The 21,980-nt window shown below is 38.2% G+C and overlaps 1 protein-coding gene across 2 annotated transcripts in view; it reads right to left on the reverse strand.

Moving 5' to 3' along the window:
* The window catches only part of PPP1R1C (protein phosphatase 1, regulatory (inhibitor) subunit 1C), a 120,298-nt gene extending 101,536 nt beyond the window's left edge, over positions 1 to 18,762 (reverse strand). The window contains exons 1-2 of one of the 2 annotated variants that reach the window (XM_010833845.1): positions 18,682 to 18,762; positions 16,714 to 16,774 (exon numbers count right to left, since the gene is read on the reverse strand). In XM_010833845.1, coding sequence (XP_010832147.1) covers positions 16,714 to 16,774; positions 18,682 to 18,762 — 142 coding nt within the window. Of the gene's footprint in view, positions 1 to 16,713; positions 16,796 to 18,681 lie in introns of both variants that reach the window. The other variant, XM_010833844.1, reaches the window with a different exon arrangement.
* Between the last annotated feature and the right edge of the window lie 3,218 nt (positions 18,763 to 21,980).

The following is a 21,980-nucleotide window of genomic DNA, read 5'->3' on the forward strand; positions in this document are numbered from 1 at the left end:
GAAGCTGAAACTCTAATACTTTGGCCATCTGATGTGAAGAGCTGACTCATTGAAAAAGACCCTGATGCTTGGAAAGATTGAAGGCAGGAGGAGAAGGGGATGACAGAGGATGAGATGGCTGGATGGCATCACCGACTCAATGGACATGGGTTTGGGTGGACTCCGGGAGTTGGTGATGGACAGGGGGGCCTGGCGTGCTGCAGTTCATGGGGTCGCAAAGAGTCAGAGCCAGACACAACTGAGCGACTGAACTGAACTGAATGTAACTGAAAATTTTATTCAAGAGAGAACTGAGAGTAAACAAGAAGTCTGTCCCCAAAAATATGAAGGGTTCTCAGTTAGAAGAAGTACTATACTTTTTCTGAAATCCTTTAGAAGAGCACAGCAAGATCAGTAGCTAAAAGATTGAAGGATACTCCAACTAGATGTAAGGCATAACTTTCTAACAGAGCTATCTAGTCATAAGCATGATGCTTCAAAAAGAGCCTAACTTATCACTGGAAATTGTCAAGTGGAATCTGACTAATCATCAATTTTCGATTCTTACAGAAAGTAATCCTGCATAGATTTGAGACCAAAATAGAACCAGTACCATGGCCTTTACCAGGTTTACTGCATGTTTCCTTTGCTTATCAAAAATAATCCTTTCAAACAAAATTAATGGATGAGGATAGTTTCAGTGGAAGTTAAGGTGGGTGTTGAGTATTCCTTTTTTCAATGATTAATTACTCTTTTATCCAGTCCAAATGGTAAGGTTTAGTTTCAGGAAAAAAAAAAAAAGTGGCAATTCAACAAAAACCATAGAGAATGACTCTTGACTTTATTAAGTTGGAGATGTCACAGACTGAATCAATGTTCAGCTGTAGTAGGATACAGGAAACTTGTGAATTTAAACCACTACCAAACTGTACTCTAGTATGGAGCATGAGTGAGTGAATGAGTGTTAGCCGCTCAGTCGTGGCTGACTCTCCAACTCTATGGACTGTAGCCCACGAGGCTCCCCTGTCCATGGGATTCTTCAGGCAAGAATGCTAGAGTGGGTAGCCTTTCCCTTCTCCGGGGGCTCTTCCTGACCCAGGGATTGAACCCGGATCTCCTGCATTGCAGGCAGATTCTTTACCATCTGAGCCCAACTTAGTATTAATATTTTTCTGCTCTAAGCTATGAGAAGATATATTTTTGGTAAATGTCCATGTCCAGAAATGAATAAAATGAGAAAATCTGAGCATCTTTAAAAATACAAGTATTTAGTAAAATAAAGTACTGGTGAGGACATTCTAAGTCAGAAAAAATTTCTGTTTAAAGATTTAATGTGGAAATCGTTAGAAGACAAGTAGCCAGTCTTGTCAGAGAAACAGGTTCAGGCCTGGGAATAAAGTGGAGTTGGGGTGTTTGGTTCAACACGTATTGTCAAGAATCTTAGATGTCAGGCTAAGAAGCAGAGAGGAGCAAATGAAGTAAAATACAAAAGTGCTATTTGGAAAAGATGAGGCAAGAATATGTGGTGTAGATCTAAAATACAAGCACAAACTACAGAGGTCTTTAAAACAGTAGTTTAAATATTAACAATTTATATACTTCCTTACAATTCTGATGTGTTGATAGTTGTCACAATGTTATTAACCACCACTCTCCTCTCCAAAGGAGGCTCCTTACCCTTTGCTTCAGTTCAGTTCAGTTAAGTCGCTCAGTCTTGTTCAACTTTGGGACCCCATGAATCACAGCATGCCAGGCCTCCCTGTCCATCACCAACTCCCGGAGTTCACCCAATCTCATGTGCATCGAGTCGGTGATGCCATCCAGCCATCTCATCCTCTGTTGTCCCCTTCTCCTCTTGCCCCCAATCCCTCCCAGCGTCAAGGTCTTTTCCAATGAGTCAACTCTTCGCATGAGGTGGCCAAGGTATTGGAGTTTCAGCCTCAGCATCAGTCCTTCCAATGAACACCCAGGATTGGTCTCCTTTAGGATGGACTGGTTGGATCTGCTTGCAGTCCAAGGGACTCTCAAGAGTCTTCTCCAGCACCACAGTTCAAAAGCATCAATTTTCGGCGCTCAGCTTTCTTCACAATCCAACTCTCACATCCATACATGACCAGTGGAAAAACCATAGCCTTGACTAGATGGACCGTTGTTGGCAAAGTAATGTCTCTGCTTTTTAATATGCTATCTAAAATGAAGTGAAGTGAAGTCGCTCATTTGTGTCCAACTCTCTGCAACCCCATGGACAGTAGCCTGCACCAGGCTCCTCCATTTATGGGATTTTCTAGGCAAGAGTACTGGAATGGGTTGCCATTTCCTTCTCTAGGGAATCTTCCCAATCCAGGGATTGAACCCAGGTCTCCCATTGTAGACAGATGCTTCACCATCTGAGCCACCAGGGAACTTCCAGATGCCCTAAGCGTCTTTTAACTTCCTGGCTGCAATCACCATCTGCAGTGATTTTGGAGCCCAAAAAAATAAAGTCTGACACTGTTTCCGCTGTTTCTCCATCTATTTCCCATGAAGTGATGGGATCAGATGCCATGATCTTAGTTTTCTGAATGTTGAGCTTTAAGCCGACTTTTTCACTCTCCTCTTTCACTTTCATCAAGAGGCTTTTTAGTTCCTCTTTGCTTGGCTGTGTGAAAATAACAGGTCAATCCTGTCTGATAAGATGATTGATGATTTTTTTTTTTAATATCATGGCTCTGCAAAGAATATTTCTACAAGTTATAGAAAAAGAAGGTGAGAATTACAATGTACAGGTATTTGGAGTGAGCTTATAACAGATTATTTTCATACGTGCTCCTGACTACCAAATGTTTGGTGGCAATTAATACGAATTTGTCTCTATTTGTAATTTGGATAGGAGCGTTTAAAGCATTACATCAGTCTAGATCATGAGGCACATTAATAAACTATTTAAAAAGCTAATATATTTTAGTTCTTTGAAAGATCATTTTGGTGCTTCTTTTGGTGCTTAGTAACTTTTTTCCTTCATCAAAACATTGATCCAAAACTATTAAAAAAAATAAAGTCTAAGCGTTCTACTTTACGAACTAAGAATCTTGTTGCTGTTGTTCAGTCACTCAGTCACGTCTGACTCTTTGCAGCCCCATAGACTGCAGCATGCCAGGCTTCTCTGTCCTTCACTGTCTCCTGGAGTTTGCTCAAACGCACGTCCATTGTCAGTGATACCGTCCGACCATCTCATCCTCTGTCGCCCCTTCTTCTCTTGCTCTCAGTCTTTCCCTGCATCAAGATCTTCCCTAATGAGTCAGCTCTTCGCATCAGGTGACCAAAGTATTGGAGCTTCAGCTTTAGTATCAGTCCTTCCAATGAATATCCAGAGTTGATTTCCTTTAGGATTGACTGATTTGATCTCCTTCCTGTCCTAGGGACTCTAGAGAATCTTCTCCAGGACCACAGTTTAAAAGCATTTTTCTTCAGCACTTAGCCTTCTTTATGGTCCAACTCTCACATCAGTACGTGACTACTGGAAAAATCATAGCTTTGACTATACAGACCTTTGTTGGCAGAGTGATGCCTCTGCTTTTTAAGAACAAGGAATCTTATTACATAATAATCTGTTATTGTTTCATGACTAAGTTGCATCTGACTCTTTGCGACCCCATGGACTGTAGCTTGCTAGATTCCTCTGTCCATAGAATTCTCCAGGCAAGACTACTGGAGTGGGTAGCCATTCCCTTCTCCAGGGAATTTTCCCAACCCAGTGATCAAACCCAGGTCTCCTACATAGCAGGAAGATTCTTTACCATCTGAGCCACCAGGGAAGTATTCTTGGTCAACTAGGATCCAAATGTAAACTGTTGGCCCTCCAACTAATGTTTTGAAACAGTTATGTTACTAATGCATGCGTGCTTGCTAAGTGCAGATAAATAGGTGTGCAAACAAACAGATGCATAAATGACAAGGTCTAACTCTAAGAATGGAATAATGGGAAAGATTTATATTTCTGTTTGGTTATCTGATTTTTTGTTAATATAATAGAAGATCTAGTGTTAAAAACTCTAAATTCCTCTTATCTAGTAAATTATCCAAGAAAAGAGCAAAAAGGTATAGAATTATCACTCCAGAACAAACTCACATGCATTGAAATGGAAAGAAGTAAATTCTGGTGTCATATCAAACAGAATCTCACTTGGCCAAGCTACAGTGAAGAACTTGCTTATAATTACTTCCTTGAGGAAGACAGAAATAAACTAGTAAGGGTATGATGTTGCTTATTAGTAGAAAAATGTTATTAATGTAGTGGAAAGCATCCTGACCTTGGATAGACAACCGGTGTTTAAATTTCAGACCCAATAATGTACTAGCTCCTTTGACCCTGAGCAGCTCCCCATCACCCTCTTTCTAAAATGGAGGTGATAATACTCATCTCATAAGTTGTTAAGGATATATATATTACAGATGAAATAAGTTTGCAAATCATAAAACAACCGAAAGTAAGATATGTTATTATCAACTTCTTTAAATTTGCCTCTGAGCCTATATGGTTTTTAAAAAATATTTTATTTGTAGCTTAGAGGTAATATTGTCTTTTAGGTCCTAAATGTACTTCAAAATGTATTTTATGTATGTCCCTTATACCGTAACTGTCCATATAAATAGTACAGCTGGTGTTTGCTTTGATTCCAATGATGTCAGTGGACCATGCTGCTGCTGCTGCTGCTGAGTCTCTTCAGTTGTGTCTGATTCTGTGCGACCCCATAGATGGCAGCCTACCAAGCTCTTCCAACCATGGGATTTTCCAGGCAAGAGCACTGGAGTGGGGTGCCATTGCCTTATCCGTCAGTGGACCATAGAATTGTATGAAACTATCTTGTGCTGTCTCCAAGACCTTTAGCAAAAAAGATGCCCATCATTGACTAAGTAAACCAGGAATTCTGGGCTGTTCACAAAGTAAAGTGACCTGTAGTAGAATTTGAGATGAGACATTTTACCTCAATCATTTGTGACATTTTACTTCACTGAAATGTGATGGAGAGTTGGTCTCTGGCATTATTTCTTGAAAACGTTTTAATCCTTGGAGGCAGGTGGGCTGTGTTTAGGATCCATGAAGGCAGAGTAGATAGTCCTTAGAGTGCTTTTTGAAAAGCAAATCTAGTCTGAGTCTGTCCTGCTTGATCTGAAATCCTGCCCATCAGGAGAAGTTATTTTCAACAGGAAGGTACCCATGGCAAATGAACAAAGGGTCTGTTCAGCCTTGAAGCCCTCCACCAAAAGCAAAGAAAGAAACAGAAATTATAAAGCAGCAATGCTAGCCATAATCTAACACAATTATTTCCCTTTCTTCTGTTCATTTCTTTAAATCTCAACTTTAGTACAATTATCAACAATTTGTGTAATAAAGACTCCATAGACTACAGTGGAAACGATTGACTTATTTAAAGCAAGAAATAGTAATAATGTGCAGATTATGATGAAACATAATGAGCTAATCTTAAGACAACTTCACATGCCTTATTATTATTATTGTTGCTGCTGCTGCTGCTGCTAAGTCGCTTCAGTTGTGTCCAACTCTGTGCGACCCCATAGACAGCAGCCCACCAAGCACCCCGTGCGTTAGCCATGGCTAATAAAAAGCTAGGACAGGTAAATTATAGTATACATATTAGAGTTCATAATGAGTTCCTTTTGAAAAGTGACCCATTATGTATTTAAGTCTGCCAAAACCCTTTCACACAAACCAGAATGGGGAAAGAATAAATCTCCCGTCAATTGTGCTATCATGCATCATCTTGCTTAATTCCAGCAACACAACCAGTGTTGGAGTTGCCATGATGTGCTTCATAGAGTTGGAATCTAAGACACAGATATTCAGTCATTCCATGATTTGATTCTAAGTCATAATATGTTCTGGAGAAGGCAATGGCAACCCTCTCCAGTATTCTTGCCTAGAGAATCCTGTAGACAGAGGAGCCTGGTGGGGGGCTTCTGTCCATGGGGTTGCACAGAGTCAGACATGACTGAAGTGACTTAGCATGCATGCATTCATTGGAGAAGGAAATGGCAACCCACTCTAGTATTCTTGCCTGGAGAATCTCAGGGACAGAGGAGCCTTGGTGGGCTGCCATCTATGGGGTCGCAGAGAGTTGGATATGACTGAAGCAACTTAGCAGCAGCAGCAGCAGCAGCATAATATGTTCATTGATTCTGAAATTAGGGCTCTTAACTCTACACAAAACCACCTCCCAGTGTTAAAGCCATGGAAAAGCAATTTGGGAGTTACCATATTAGTTTGGAAGTGAGTTAAATTCAACCTGTACAGAAGAGTCAGCAGAAGAGCCACTGCTCTTCAAGAGGCAAGGGAGAAAGAGAGGAGTTGGACATGATTCCAAGTTTGTATGGTTCAGCAATTGGAGGAATGAAGATACCATTAACAGGTATGTTGAGTTCAACAGTTTAAATGTTGATGTTAATGTGGGGGGACACATTTCAGCTAGACATTGATTTTCAGGTGGTAGAGGAGGAGTTCACTTTCTGTATCTAATTATAACACTTCTGTATCTAATTATAATAATTCTTCCTGTATTCATGAAATATGAAAATGGGCACAAGAAACCTCCAAAATGAGAAAATAGTCAGAGTAACTAATATTCAATAAATGTAACTTATTTTTAAAGATACTCTTCTGATTAAAAAAAAAATTAACAAATCTCACTATTTGAATCTAGTAATCTAGTAATTTCAATGTTTTTTATTCATGAGTTTTCAAATAATGTGGTTAGTTTTTGATTTATTTCAAAGGGTTAGAAATTTAATAACTGTTAGCTTTATTCCATTTGTAACCAGAATTCACAAAGCTTTTCTAGATACTTTGGTTCCTAGCTATTTAAAGTCAGATCACTTATGGTGGAGGTAGAGTTTACGATATGAGTAAATAGCCTGTGATGTTTTTACACATAGTTAGGTATTTGGCTTATATGTGCATATGTATGTGTGTTTGTGGATGGGAATATTTGTGTGTGTGTGTCCTAATAGTTTATTCTTCAACAGGGGAAAATAGCATAAAGTGATGTTAAATCATTGAGGCAAATTATTCTAAAACTTGAATTCCAAAATAACTATTCTTCTCACTCTTCCATTTGTGTATTCAGTTGTTTTTATGAGCAGGTAGATATTTGTTTATATGTAAAGAGTGTGATTATAAAATTGTTTCCCAAAATGATGGAAAATTGCTCCATCCAGAGAATGAAACAACAAAAACCCAGAAAGGTTACAAATTTCCTAGCTTTTCTTAGTTCGCACATTACATTTTCCTTAGCTTTCTTGCCAAGGTCAAACTGTCATTATATTCTAATCAGACTGTCAAGATATATCTCTTTGATAATGCATGTTTTAGTAACTTATTTCATAAACAGCCTTAATAAGCACTATAATTGTCACTATATCGAATTACTAAAAGTGATACAAAGTCATTGAATTAAATTCATAGATAAACTTCTGTCCATAATACAGAAAAGACTCATAGATTTAACATCTCCCAACACTTTCTAAGGGCCTCTGAAACACTAAGGAAGATATGAAGGGCCAAGCATGGAGAAGGCAATATGAACAAAGAGACTGGGAGGGAAGAGATGAATTTGGAGGTCCCTAATCTTGGCAGCTGGGATGTTTGCACCAGGACCTTCCTTTCTCTCCACCTCAAGCTTTTTGATCTCCAGGTGGACTATTTTCTCAAGTGCCGAGACAATGTAGTCTTACATCTGGTCAGAGTCCTGGTGTTTTCTCAGAAGATGGACTATAGTAACAGTGTATAGTAACAACTTCAAAAGGTAAAATTTCAGGTAGTATGGAAACTGATTTAGGAAGGTGCTTCCATCCCTTACAGCACTTTTTTTCTTTCTTTGTAGTTTTATCTGTATAGTTTGATAGCCTTGAATGGAGCTTGCGCCCTCCAAGTAAACCACAGTACCCACAGTATCCTACATGGAGCCCGGGCAGGCATCTGTCTGGACCCTGTGTGGGTATGTCAGCTTAAGCCCCAGGTAAATTCTGCTACCAAATTATGTCTTGTATTGCTGGAACAGCAACAGACCACTACTTGGTCAAAGTCATGAGTAGAAAATGGTAAGAGAAATGATAGAATATTCAAAGTTTGAAGCTTGCTCCTTAGCAAGTCTAAAATAAATACAGAAATAATTTTCTCCATTAACTACATGGCTTAGTTAGATTTGTTGTTGTTTGAGGGGAGCCGGCGTGAGGACCTCCACCCATGGCAAAGGTCATGAGGAAGGAGGCTCAACATACGCAAAGGCGGGATCGAGCCTCAGGAGTCCCCCTGGAAATTCTCGAGCATCTACCCCCAAAACCAGAGTCTACCTACTTTACTACTTTGTGCTCTCACCTACACCTCTGACTTTACGGGGGGCTGTCCCCCACCACCTCTTTCGGAAAAAGAGTTAACTTACAGCTCCAGTTAATAATAATTCCTGGATGTGATAGGAGTGTTTCAACCTACAAACTCCTCTAGCCTGCCTGACAGGCTTGTCCGGCCACATGTGATTACTCACAGCCTCCCAACTGTGAGAGGCACAAGATGCTTTAAACCTTCTAAAAACAGGTTCTTTAGAGAAGTTAGAAAACTATTAGTATAGTATAGTGGGATGATTAGAAATTGTTTTGGTGAAGGGTTTTTCATTTGTTGAGCCAATGTTTGTTGCTAAGTCTCCACATCCCCTGCCCTTACACACATTAATGAATATATAGAAGAAATAAGTATTAACCTTTGATATTAATCACGTTGGACCTTAGGCTAAGTAAATTCTTTCCTTAACTAAAACCCACTACACCCTCACCCTATAGGTATATAACTTTATCTGGTACCTTCAGAAGGTGGAGTCTTTTTTAGGAATAATCACCCCTGGAGAAAGAAGTGTCCTGGTTGACTGACCGCTGTCACAAGGAGAGGGTCATAAATTGTCAGCAGGCCCCCTGGCCAGAAGATGATGTAACACCCCTAAGACCTCTGTATACATTTGTATGAAGCACCTGACTTTGATAAAAGTCAGGACTGCTGACCCCGCGTGACTTTTGCATAACATCTCAGTGTATAAAAGTAGACCATGGAAAATAAAGAATTGGGATCAGTTTCTCGAAATACTGGTCTCCCCATGTCGCTCTCTCTCTCAAACTCTGGCTGAGTCTCCATGTGGAGCGAGGAACCCACCAAGTTTACTAATTTTGCCTGGGCTTCTAAGATCCAACCGGGGAGGCCTCAGTGTCTCCTCTCCTTCGGGAGAACGGAAGGACGCCTGCGGACTACGTAAGTGGTGCAAGCTTCTTGTCTTGAAGTTTTATTGGTCTCCCGCATAAACCAAGCTGCTCAGCCTCTTTTCTCCACTGAATTTTCCTACTGAGCTATCCTCATTCTATTACTCTTTACATCTCTAATTAATATCTAATTGAAGCTATTGTATCCTGATCCTCACCGACGCCATCCCCGCTTCAAACTCCCTGGATCAGCCAGGGCTGGACCTCGGCAGTTGTTGTTAGAGGTTTGATAATTTACTGTTCTCCTTGAATGTGACTATGAAATAGAGCAATTAGAAAGCTGTTAGAAACTTTTCCTATTTAAAATTTGATACCAAATGTCCCCTTAAGCTCCAGGAATGCCTGATTACAATGTCCTTCATGTGTACTATTGTGTAGAAACAAAAATGAACATCTGTTTATTCAGTGGATGTAGATTAGCCTTATTTCTAATGAATATATTTTATATTTAATGAAATTTGGTAGTGTTGGAAAAAAAACAAGTTTTAAAAGGGCGAGCCACTTTCTTGGCATAATGCAGGCAGTAAGTAGCCAACTGAGAGCCAGATCCAGGCCCGAGTGATCCCAGCATCTCTACTTTTAAGTAGCACATGCTTGCCTCTCCAAAATAATAGTTGCCATTTATCAAGCATCTAATATTTGTACTGTATTTTACAACACTATAACCTAATTCCCCCAAACATCCTATGGTAAACATTTCTGTACTGAATTGAAATCTATCTTAAATTTTGCCACATACTGTTGATCTTACCACCAATATACATGTGTCAGATTATGCCTCAAGTAGGTTTCTGATGAGGTAAGGGATGGTGACTTACTATTTTATCCCCTAAAGCAGTTAACATTGTGCCTTAGCCAGAATAGGTGCCCCAAAAGTTTGATAGGTTGCCATTGGATTTGAAAATCTGTTTTTTATCCATTTAAATTTAATAGCCCATGAGCATTTAATATCTACTGGATACACTACTAATTTTAGTAGCTATATCTACTAGTTTGGAATAAATAGTAGACTTTTACTCTAATGCCAGTTCTTAAAAGCTTAAAGCCAAAAGATCAAAAAAAATCTACAGTTGTTTCCTAGAAAACTGAGCATGATAAATGCCTCTGTGTCTTGGTCAGAATTAATTGTACTGTGGTCTGGGCAGTTGGAATTTGTTATTACAGTTGTATCCTGGTTCACCCAGGTGTATTATTCTCTGTTACCTAGTCCACATGTTCCTTAAGGATTTAGAATAAGGACTCAGTGAATAGTTAATTGAATCGAATGTATAAATCAATAAATAGCTTTAAGAGTTGCAGGTGAGAGGAGTGTATTAGAATGACAAAGCCAAGCAGTGACTCAGATTAGATGGGAAAGTTTTGAGATTTAAATGAGTCTCGGGCTGCAATTTAATTAAGAGTATTTGGAAAATATGGAGACTGATTTGCACAAATGAGTCAGTCTAGACTAAGTCTTAAGACTTGGCAAAGGAACCGAAAGAAGGAACCAAAGAAAGAAATCTTGGGCGGAATACACCACAAGGACAGTGTTTGGAAGGAGACGAGAGCAAGTGGAGTAGAAGCAAATGTGAGCAATCAAATGAGAGTTTAATATTGCTAAACTTTTTTTATACTCCATATTTAATCTTCTTTCTTCCCGCACACTATTAGAAATATGAATTGCACTTTTTTTTTTTGGTGGTGCCAAGTGGTTTTCAGGATCTCAGCTCCCAGACCAGAGATTAAACCTGGACCCTTGGTAGTAAGTGTGGAATCTTAACCACTGGACCACCAGGAAATTGCCATGAATTGCATTTTTGATTGGATACAACCTTTCACAAAGATCTTTTGCTTGCAGTATATATTTCCATAACTTTATAGACATCAGTAGTGTTCTTGTTTTTTTTTTAATTCCCAAGGACTCCTATTTCATGTAAATTATATTTGTAAACCAGACATGGTCAGTTGAATAAATATCATAGTATAAGACCCGTAACAATTTCACAATTGTGTATCTTATCCTGATGAGGAATTAGGAGTTAATGGTACATTTTTTCTCTTATCAAGAATCACTGCCTCATGGGAACACTGATACTCCCTAATGCAGTCAGGACTGGAAAAGAGCTGGGCCATGTTCTGATAAGAAATGAAGGTTTTAGGAGAACTTAGCTTTTCTCAGTGTGGATATGATGATGCAGGGGGATCGCATGTCTTCATTATCTATTTGGTTGCAGACACTGTGCTCTGCATTTTCTTACACCTCAATGTCCTATTTTTAAAAGGAGGAAACTGAGCCCACAGAGGTCAGCTGCACACCTAATGTCTCACTACCAAGAACTGGCAAAGCTGGAATTCAAACCCAAGTCTTACTCCAAAGGCATTGCTTTACCCACTACGAATACTGCCTTTCTGCATTGTGCAAAAGTACCTTAGGGTTATTTTACTTTCTGTATTATCCATGGGTAGGAAAACAGAGGCCAAGAAAAAGAAAGTGTATTGAACTTTTCATCATTCTGTCATATTTCACTAAGGTATTTCTAATCAAAATCAACATAAAAGGTCAGCAGTATATGAAAGTGGAAGTGTTACTCACTCAGGTGTCTCCAACTCTTTGTGACCCCATGGATTGTAGCCTGCCAGCCTCCTTTGTCCAGAGAATTCTCTAGGCAAGAATATTGGGGTAGCCATTCCCTTCTCCAGGAGATCTTCCCAACCCAGGGATCAAACCTGTGTCTCTTGCATTGCAGGTGGATTCTTTACCATGTGAGCTACCAGGGAAGCCCATACTATTATTCAAAGTGGGCAAAAGTAGTAATCCTGCTGATATAAAACAGCACTACTTCATAGTTTTATAACTTGCCCCTTTCATTTTGCTTTCATTTAGTTTAAAGATTATACCAGTCCTTTGAATACAAAGTATAGTAGACTTTGACATGACTAAGGACTCGACGGAGAAGGCAACGGCAACCCACTCCAGTACTCTTGCCTGGAAAATCCCATGGACGGAGGAGCCTGGTAGGCTGCAGTCCATGGGGTCGCTAAGAGTCGGACACGACTGAGCGACTTCACTTTCACTTTTCACTTTCATGCATTGGAGGAGGAAATGGCAACCCACTCCAGGGACAGCGTGGCCTGTTGGGCTGCCGTCTATGGGGTTGCACAGAGTCGGACACAACTGAAGCGACTTAGCAGCAGCAGCAAGGACTGGAACCTCATCTTTGGCTCACAATTATTCCTATTGATTGGGCCATTAGGCTGCACAGACTGAACAGTTATGGGAAAATAAATCAATCAATTGTACAGTATATGATCCTCTGAAAGCCACATGCATCACTTATGTTTAAATCATTGAGCATGGTTTGACATTCAATAACTCGTAAAAATAACTGCTGAGGAGAAAAAAAAATAAGCTTTTCTGACAGTCATTAGAAATTAATACCAGTTAAACCTTGAATAGTCTACAAACATTGGACCTTTCTTTCTTCTGTACTGTCATTAATATTCATAAGACAAAATAAATGCTGGAAAATGAACAATAATTGTGGATCAGAAGGTATTACAACCTTATTCTCAAAGAAGATGAGAAAAAAGAATGAAACAAAACTGTGTGGACTCTGGATCCAGCACAGCTTTTACTTGAATACATTTGATTGGAGGTCCCTGGGAATGACAAGACCCTTCAGGTCTGGGGCTGAGATGTCTTCTTCATCCTTAATATTCCCAGGAAAGTCCTCAGTGTGATTTCTGGAACTTGCACTCAAAGTGCCTATTGCCTTTGGACTATAAATCATTCATTTTGTAAAACAGAGGGTCTCCATGAAGAGAGATTATGAGCATATGAATGCCCTAACACTACAAATAAACCTTCACTCTAACTTGATGACCTGCAAAACCTCCCATCATCAAAAATTCCTGGAGCCTCTCTGTTTGAACAACTCAGTCTAATAAGTCCGGCAATATTCTCCTGTGTCTCAGGATTTTAAATTGAGAGCCTTGAAAATCTTATTAGTTAACTTACTGTCAGATTCCTGAAATGAAAGCTTCATTTAGAAAGTCACACGCTACGTCCACAATGAACTATGGCTTCTTTTTTCAGTGTGTGGAGACAAACAGCCCAGTCAATTGGAAATCCCAGTTGTCTTTACGAATAGACGTACTCTCAAGGTTGAAAGGAGATACTAAGCTATTGAATTCATGTGTCTTATGCTAAGTAATTTTTAGGAACATGATGCATACGAGAAAACACTTTTGTATTTACTCCTCATTTCTAAGAATATGTGGAGCAAAAAGTGTGGAAGCATCCAGTAGTTTTGGCATCATTTAGAAGTTTGTTGTAGATCTAATAGGTGAAACTAGACATGTAATGTAAAACGGGGGATGTTTATTGAACTCCCTCTACCACAGCCAAATTTGGGGGAGACTGATTTTCTCTTCCAGCAATCCTCACAGCATTAATTTGTAACCAAGCAGGACTTGTTGTTGGATATTTTGCAAGTACAAACAATAAGGGTAGATTAAATGAGTTTTCATGAATTGTAGTGAATGATTTGTTTTAAATTATTTCACTCAGGTGAAAGTCTTTGATTTTTTTCAGATCCCTTTCTAATTAGAGAAACATATTTAAGATAAGAAAGTAAAATTTTAATAGAATATTAGCCATGGAGCTCAAATACAGAAAGCTGTTCATTTAATGGGAAAGAAATTAGCAAATTTATTCCTGCTGAAAACAAAGAATTGTAATTTGATCCTGTATCTTTGAAGTGCTAAGCATTTTAAAATCATTTTTCAGCATGTTATCTCAGTAAATATTAACTTATATTTGGTTGAATAAAAGGTGCAAATGATATGTACCTATAGTTTACAGATAAATGAATAGGTAATTTTAGAGCAATTTTCTGTCACTGCTTTTGCTCTAGTGGCTGACTTCTCCTAGAACCTCTCTAATTTTCAATACCAAATAATTTTAGGAATTAATATAGTTTTTTATAAAAAAATTATTTATTCTAAAATAACTCTTCATTTACTCTTATCAATAGAAATTCATTTAATCACCGTTTAAAATTTTATTTATTTATTTGGCTATGCTTCTGTGACTTGTGGGATTCTTAGTTCCCCAGGGATTTGAACTCATAGCAGTGAAGCCCAGAATCCTAACCACTAGGTCACCATGGAACTCCCTCCTCACCTTTTTAAATACACAATTTCTAGATTTAAACATTACCCTAGAAAACATTTGAAAAGATGAAATTTGTCTATGGTGTGCCTCTACCCCCACATCTCTGGCTTCTAGTATCTTTCTGTTACCATTGGCTGTTTAGAGTCATTCCAACCCTCTCCACCATAAAGACACACCCTTCACTTTTAAATTTTTTAAGTATGATGCTTTCAATTTAATATTTTTTGTCTTGTGTCCCATTACTTTGAATTAAATTAACTAATCTATGCTGGAGGGGGATACATCCTTAACAGGTTATACAACTGTTTCTGTGGTGCTTCTACTGCTGAGAATTCTAGGCCATTGGTAAGAAAGAGACTGATGTGCCTTTTTGTTGCTCCTGGAATTTTAATCAGGTGCCCTCCTCATCTATGTGTTTACACAAGCAAAGATGAACTTGGAAACAGTCTGGTTTACATGTTGAAATATCTTTCTATCAAATGTAAACAGAATGCATATGTATTTCTAATCTAAAATTAAATCATTCTTTCAAATATTCTTTTATAACAGACTATTTCTGCAAACTCCTTATAGTAAGCTATATCTAATTCATTTAATAATGATTATATCAGTCTTATCATATGAATTGGAAAGATCTGTTAATCATGTCTTTAAAATGGAAAATTTAATTTCCTTTGCTTCATTAATTGACAATAAATATTTTCAGAGATTTGAATTTTAAACAGCATTAATGATAGGTGATTCCAAAATACTCATATGGGTCCTGGGCAATTTCAATACATTGAAGAGACTTGTTTATTTACCAGAATTTAAATCAGCACCTGATTTTTAATTGTCAAAGAACACATTGCTTTTGAGGACAACAAGCAGCAACTGCTTTTAAAAGCTCATTTAACAATTAGCTTTTTTTTTTGTTTTTGCTGTTATCATTTGTTTGATAGAGTGTTCATATAATATTTGAAACAAAGAACTGTTCGATAGGGAAGAAACATTTAGTACAGATGAAATTATGAAGATTCTGTTCTTCTTGTTATGTCTTTTCAAGGTTAGCATCGAGAGGTTCTAGGACACTGTAGAGAAGTCAGCCATCTTTTCAAGGTTAGCATAGAGAGGTTCTAGGAGAAGTCAGCCACTAGAGCAAAGGCAGTGACAGAAAATTGCTCTATAATTACCTATTCATTTATCCGTAAACTATAAGTACATAACATTTGCACCTTTTATTCAACCAAATATAAGTTAATATTTACTGAGATAACATGCTGAAAAATGATTTTAAAATGCTTAGCACTTCAAAGATACAGGATCAAATTACAATTCTTTGTTTTCAGCAGGAATAAATTTGCTAATTTCTTTCCCATTAAATGAACAGCTTTCTGTATTTGAGCTCCATGGCTAATATTCTATTAAAATTTTACTTTCTTATCTTAAATATGTTTCTCTAATTAGAAAGGGATCTGAAAAAAATCAAAGACTTTCACCTGAGTGAAATAATTTAAAACAAATCATTCACTACAATTCATGCAAACTCATTTAATCTACCCTTATTGTTTATACTTGCAAAATATCCAACAACAAGTCCTGCTTGGTTACAAATTAATGCTGTGAGGATTGCTGTCTTTTGTTTCTAGAAACAGCACTTAAATGTGAGATTAAAATCACCCCCATTCAATAAGTACTTGTTTGTGTATTGCAGATCATAGTCCTTCATCAGGAATAATAATGCAGCTTTACTTTTTATGGGAAATGGAGAATAAAACCTCAACAAATGGATGCAACTCTTCAGAATGGCTCTCAAATGGGCAGTGCTGAAAATTGATCTGGTTACTTGTCAGTTGCATTATTCAGAGATGACATCAGCATCAAAGCTGTATCCAATTGTGGCTCATTGCCCACCCTGTGATAACCTTTGATAAATTAAAAAACCTACTCCATAAAGATATAAGCATCTCCAGGGTTGTAATTTGAGCTATGAAACCTAATTAAGCAACTTTCCACGAGGCTCATTAATAAGCACTGAACCAGGTTCTATACAAACACCTGAACACATGACTGTGAATGCTAACAAAACATTTCATAGTATATCACCACCAATAAGTTATTCTAGAGGAAAAGCAGTTAGATGAGACAGTTTTCATAGTATCTATTTCTGATTTTGTTTATATTAGCTTGTTAGATTATTTCTAACTGAAAAACAGAATTGAAATCTTTTGACAATGGCATGCTCTTTGATGTTCTTCAAACAATTCTATTGCTTTGGTACATAAGATATTATGCGTCTTTACCTGGAGGGTTATGTTCATTGAGAATCACAAGTGATGCTGGTGTAGGTCTTCTTTTCCTGATCTGGGAACAATAAAGAACCAGCTAAGGTCAGAGTCAGTTGCTGCTCCAGGCTGCTCTATACCTTGCAAGCCTATCCCATCCTCATCTTTCCCCAATATAGAGAGTAAATTTCTGGGAGGCACACAGTAGGTTGCTCACTAATTTTATTTTCAATAAAAAAAAGTTAGACAGTAGAACTGGCAGATGCTAGTATCACCTTCTTTAATCAAAAACTACATTTTCACAGAACAGAAATAGTTGTATGTAATCAAATGATGCCACCAAATATTAAGGCTGAAGTGCAGTGAAGGTACAGGGATGACTTGCTAATTTCAGTGGCTCTCTTGGAGCCTCGTACATTGATGGTGCTTTCAAGATCCATTACCCTTATTTCTAAACAGGGTAAGGGCAGCTTGCTGCTGCTAAGTCGCTGCAGTTGTGTCCAACTCTGTGCGACCCCACAGACGGCACCCACCAGGCTCCCCCGTCCCTGGGATTTTCCAGGCAAGAACACTGGAGTGGGTTGCCATTTCCCTCTCCAACGCATGAAAGTGAAAAGTAAAAGTGAAGTCGCTCAGTCATGTCCGACCCTTAGCGACCCCATGGACTGCAGACTACCAGGCACCTCTGTCCATGGGATTTTCCAGGCAAGAGTACTGAAGTGGGTTGCCATTGCCATCTCCCAAGAGCAGCTTAGAAAACTCAAATTTCCAGCTGGTTAAATTTAACAGCATACATACTTAACTTCAATTCATATTTTAAACTTTTCTTATTTTCTAGATTATTGTTTAGAACAAATTAACAAAGAATGAACATGGCTCTTACAGAAGTATATAATTCATTTAAAACTAATAGATTTGGTTTGTGGTGGTTTTTTCCCCTTATTTTAAGAGTTACAGGAACATATTATTAGAATTTCTAATGTATCCTTGATTATTTAAATATGTAAGTAAATTCCCAAATTAGTAGAATAGTGGATAAATTTTACTAACAATATCTTGTCCAGGATAGAACCAATGCTCCATTTAACATAGATACAGATTCAAGGTTGCATCTATCTGGCTTGAGTTTGGGTGAATCTACTTCAGATTATCAAAACATCCTAGGAAGATAAAAGTCTCAGATTCAATAATTATTTTCAAGACTTTGTATATAATATTTGTAAAAGGATTCAGGAATAAGTCAAGTTTTAAGAAATTAATAATTATATAGGCAAAAATTTTATTACAAATGATCTTTTTACTAGTTGCATTGAATCAAGAGTCTAAGTAAATCTGAATATGAAAGGTGATACAGTACACCAGCCTCCCATGAAGACAGAAAGAGATAGAAATAAAAATATATAGATATATTTAACTTGGAAAAATATCCAGGTTGTGTTAAAATACTATTTTTAATATCTGAATAAAATGTTTTTAAAATTATACACATACCTATGATCCTGTATTACATATATTTATAGTTGCTGCTTTTGATACACAATGAAAACAAAAAATATTAAGCCCATGATCTGAAATTACTGAGATTTAATGCTTTCATTGTTAGGTGAATATTTTGATTTGTATAAATAAAAAAATAAAAGCCTTCTAATTCTGAAAAATAGTATAAGTTTCTCTAAATATTGAAGCTGTTATTTCAATAAGCAAAAGCAAACAGATTTTTGGATCCAAATCTATATTGGTAATGTGATCATTTTTCCTTAAGGGGTGCTAATTTTGTATCACATGAAATACTGCATTTAGCCAATAGTTCCTTCAGTGAAACTCAAATACAAGTGCATATGAAAGCAAACTTATTTCTCATTCACATATTCTGGAAAGTCACAAAGTTAGGCAAATTCAAGAGGTAGAGAAGCTTTTAATTAATAACAAGAATGAATGTCTGTATTACTTATGTATAGGAACTGATCCCCACCCAGTTCCACTTACCTGCTCAGCTGCTTCAGGTGCAATCTGACTCTGGAATAAAGGCACAGCAAACTGTATCTTTTTGGGACTGTTTGGCTCCATAATAATGATGAGAATTAGTCAGAGATGTGAAGGACTCAGGAAGATGAACCCCAGGTGGTGTCTGGGATGTGTTTCCTCAGGCGCACTCCACCCAGCCACACAGAGTGCTTTGTAATAAATAGCTGTAATTCCAGAGCGAGCAAGTGAAGATGCCAAGGTCTGAATAACTCTCTTCTTCAACATCCACAGTGATGCATAGCTTGCCTGTTCCCCACCAATCCCTTAGATCCTCTCAGCACAATACAGAAAGGAACAAGCTAATTGTGTGGCTCTTCACTAATATACACATGCCAAGCATTCACTCAGCAGCTAATTGAAAATGCAATGCTAGCCTTGAAGGACCTGCTGCCCTGGGATTTGAAAGAAAGGCTCTATCCACTGTACATTACTAAGCGGCTGCTCAAAAGTGCATTGTAAGCTCCCTCTGAGTATTGCAGGGATGGGCCATTCATTATTGATGAACATAAAGCAGGAAGTTTTTAGAGTTGGGGGCAGGGTTTGGATATAGAGTCACTTCATTTCTCTTGGAGTACCTTATCAGTCAGACACCTTAGTTATTTCAGATCCAGCTACCAAACTGATGAACGGCCATGGAGGGTAAGCCACAACCAATAATATCAGCTGTATTTATGCTGTGAGATCTCCTTAGGTAAGACTGATCACGAGAGACAGAGCATCTGTTGTGTAGTGAGAACATTACCCTCCTGGCTGAGCAAATCTCAGTTCAAGTTCCATTTCTACTACCAACAAGTTCTGTGGCCTCGAGCAAATCAGAGGCAATGTCTTGGCCCCTACACCTTCCTCAGAAAAACAAGGGGTTTAGACTTGATGACCTTTAAGCTCCTGTTCTGTTCCAGCATTCTATAATTATAGTCCACAATTTTCATTAGAGTGAAAAGTATTAGACTGCTAAATTTAGCAAATTGCTTGAAAGTCACTGCTGCTGCAATGACCTCTATTTCCTGATGGCGCCAGTTATAGCCTCTGATTTGGAAGAATACAGAAGTGACTAGACATCAGTGGAAACCTGATGGGATCCAACACTGTGATTCATTGTTAATAATGGGGATATATGCAAACAAAACGTCTTAGGAGAGAAAAGTGTAAAGGGGGAAATCTTCAGAATGATACAGTCATATGATCAGGATTACGGTCATATTAGCTAGTGGTGAAGGTAGAGGGGTCAAATGGCCTGCTCTTCACATCTGTTAATATATAAGGGGAAACAATAGCATAGCCAGATGGTCTCATGCATTCAACTCCTTTTGCAAAGGAAGCCTGAAAATGACGCTGCTTTAACAGAAGAAAGAACTTGAGTTCTCTACTTCCTTATTGAAAGATAGTGTTTGATGAATGCTAGATTTTTTAACACAGATTTTTCAATATGTTTTGGACTTGAAATGGCAATCCACTCCAGCACTCTTGCCTGGAAAATCCCATGGACGGAGGACCCTGATAGGCTACAGTCCACGGGGTCGTGAAGAATCAATCGGACACGACTGAGCGACTTCACTTTCACTTTCACATCTCAGTTCAGTTCATTTCAGTCACTCAGTCGTGTCCGACTCTTCATGACCCCATGAATCACAGCACGCCAGGGCTCCCTGTCCATCACCATTTAGACATTTGTTATTATTCCAGATATTTACAAATGAAGTTTTTTCTCTTTTTTAAAAAAAATTTAAGTCCATACCCAGAATCCATTTTAATGATTTAAGTATGCAGCATTCTGTGGAAAGATTATAGAAAGTGATATACACGTTACTCAAGTAGTTTTCTATACCCTCTAGGGGAAAAAAGCAAACGAAAATGTGGATGTGTAAGCACTTCCAGGTGGAGAACACTGCTGACAAGCAAGAAATCTTGTGATGGGTTCATCTTTATAGTTTCAAGAAGAAACTTATAAATTACATTTTGTGTAACAGTTTACAAATGAAAATATGAATTGATATCATTAAAGGAGTTATTTCGCCTGTGTATTTCTTCAAATTACGTGTAAGGAAAATAGGACAATTTCTAGCGAGTAGTTAATCCAAAACTTCATTTAGTGTAATAATTAAGAGGATGCACTTGGTAGCCTTGAGTTCAAATCCTGTTTCTACTACTTGGTTTATCAAGGTGGAGCAGTAAGAGAACTTCCTTTTAGTGAAGTTTAGATGGATTAAATGAGTTTATTTAAAATGAGTTATTTGCAAAAGCTCATTAAAAGGCCAGCACACCATAACCACTGAGTAAAATAGCCAGATTTTTCAAATTTTACAATTTTTCAAATTTTACAATTTTAATCTGGATTACAATGGATCTCTACCTATTTAGAATAATTTTATATCAGTTAGAAGAATAGGTGGTAAAGTGAAATACCACATGTGCATTACAGCATAAACATCACTGAATAATTCTCAATAACTAATTCTCTGTTTTGAATAGTTTGGCCAGAAATAATACCGTAAATAGTATTGACTGTCTAGACCCTTTAGGGAGAAGGCAATGGCACCCCACTCCAGTACTCTTGCCTGGAAAATCCCATGGATGGAGGAGCCTGGTGGGCTGCAGTCCATGGGGTCGCTAAGAGTCGGACACGACTGAGCGACTTCACTTTCACTTTTCACTTTCATGCATTGGAGAAGGAAATGGCAACCCACTCCAGTGTTCTTGCCTGGAGAATCCCAGGCAAGGCGGAACCTGGTGGGCTGCCATCTATGGGGTCGCACAGAGTCAGACACAACTGAAGCGACTTAGCAGCAGTAGCAGCAGCAGGCCCTTTAAGCTGCTTCTTCATCAGGCCAACTCCCGTGCATACTTCAGGCCTCAGCTGAGTGTTACTGCTTCTAGGTAGCTTTCATAGACCTCCTCCTACCCACATTGCCTTTACAGCCACCTCTTCTGTGTTCCCAAAGCACTCACAATATCTCTACTTAGTACAATAACTGCTGGTCTGTCTTTTGACTGTTTGGCATTTTCAGAGCCGCTCATTCACACAGCAAGTGTTTGTTGAGAAGATACTGCAACCTACTCCATGCCAGGCTTTTTGCTGTGGCATTAAAGGAGACATTGTGTTAAAGGTGTTTGAAGTCCTTTTAAAGCTAAATTATTATTCCAAGAACCACTTAAAATGCAACTTAAATTTGAAATAATCTAAAGAGTTTAATATGTTTATATGGGGAGTATAGTTCCCTGCTGGCTCAGCTGGTAAGGAATCCGCCTGCAATGCGGGAGAC

Source organism: Bison bison, unplaced genomic scaffold (assembly GCF_000754665.1).
Source record: "Bison bison bison isolate TAMUID 2011002044 unplaced genomic scaffold, Bison_UMD1.0 scf7180017863946, whole genome shotgun sequence".
NCBI classification, from domain to species: Eukaryota; Metazoa; Chordata; class Mammalia; order Artiodactyla; family Bovidae; genus Bison; species Bison bison.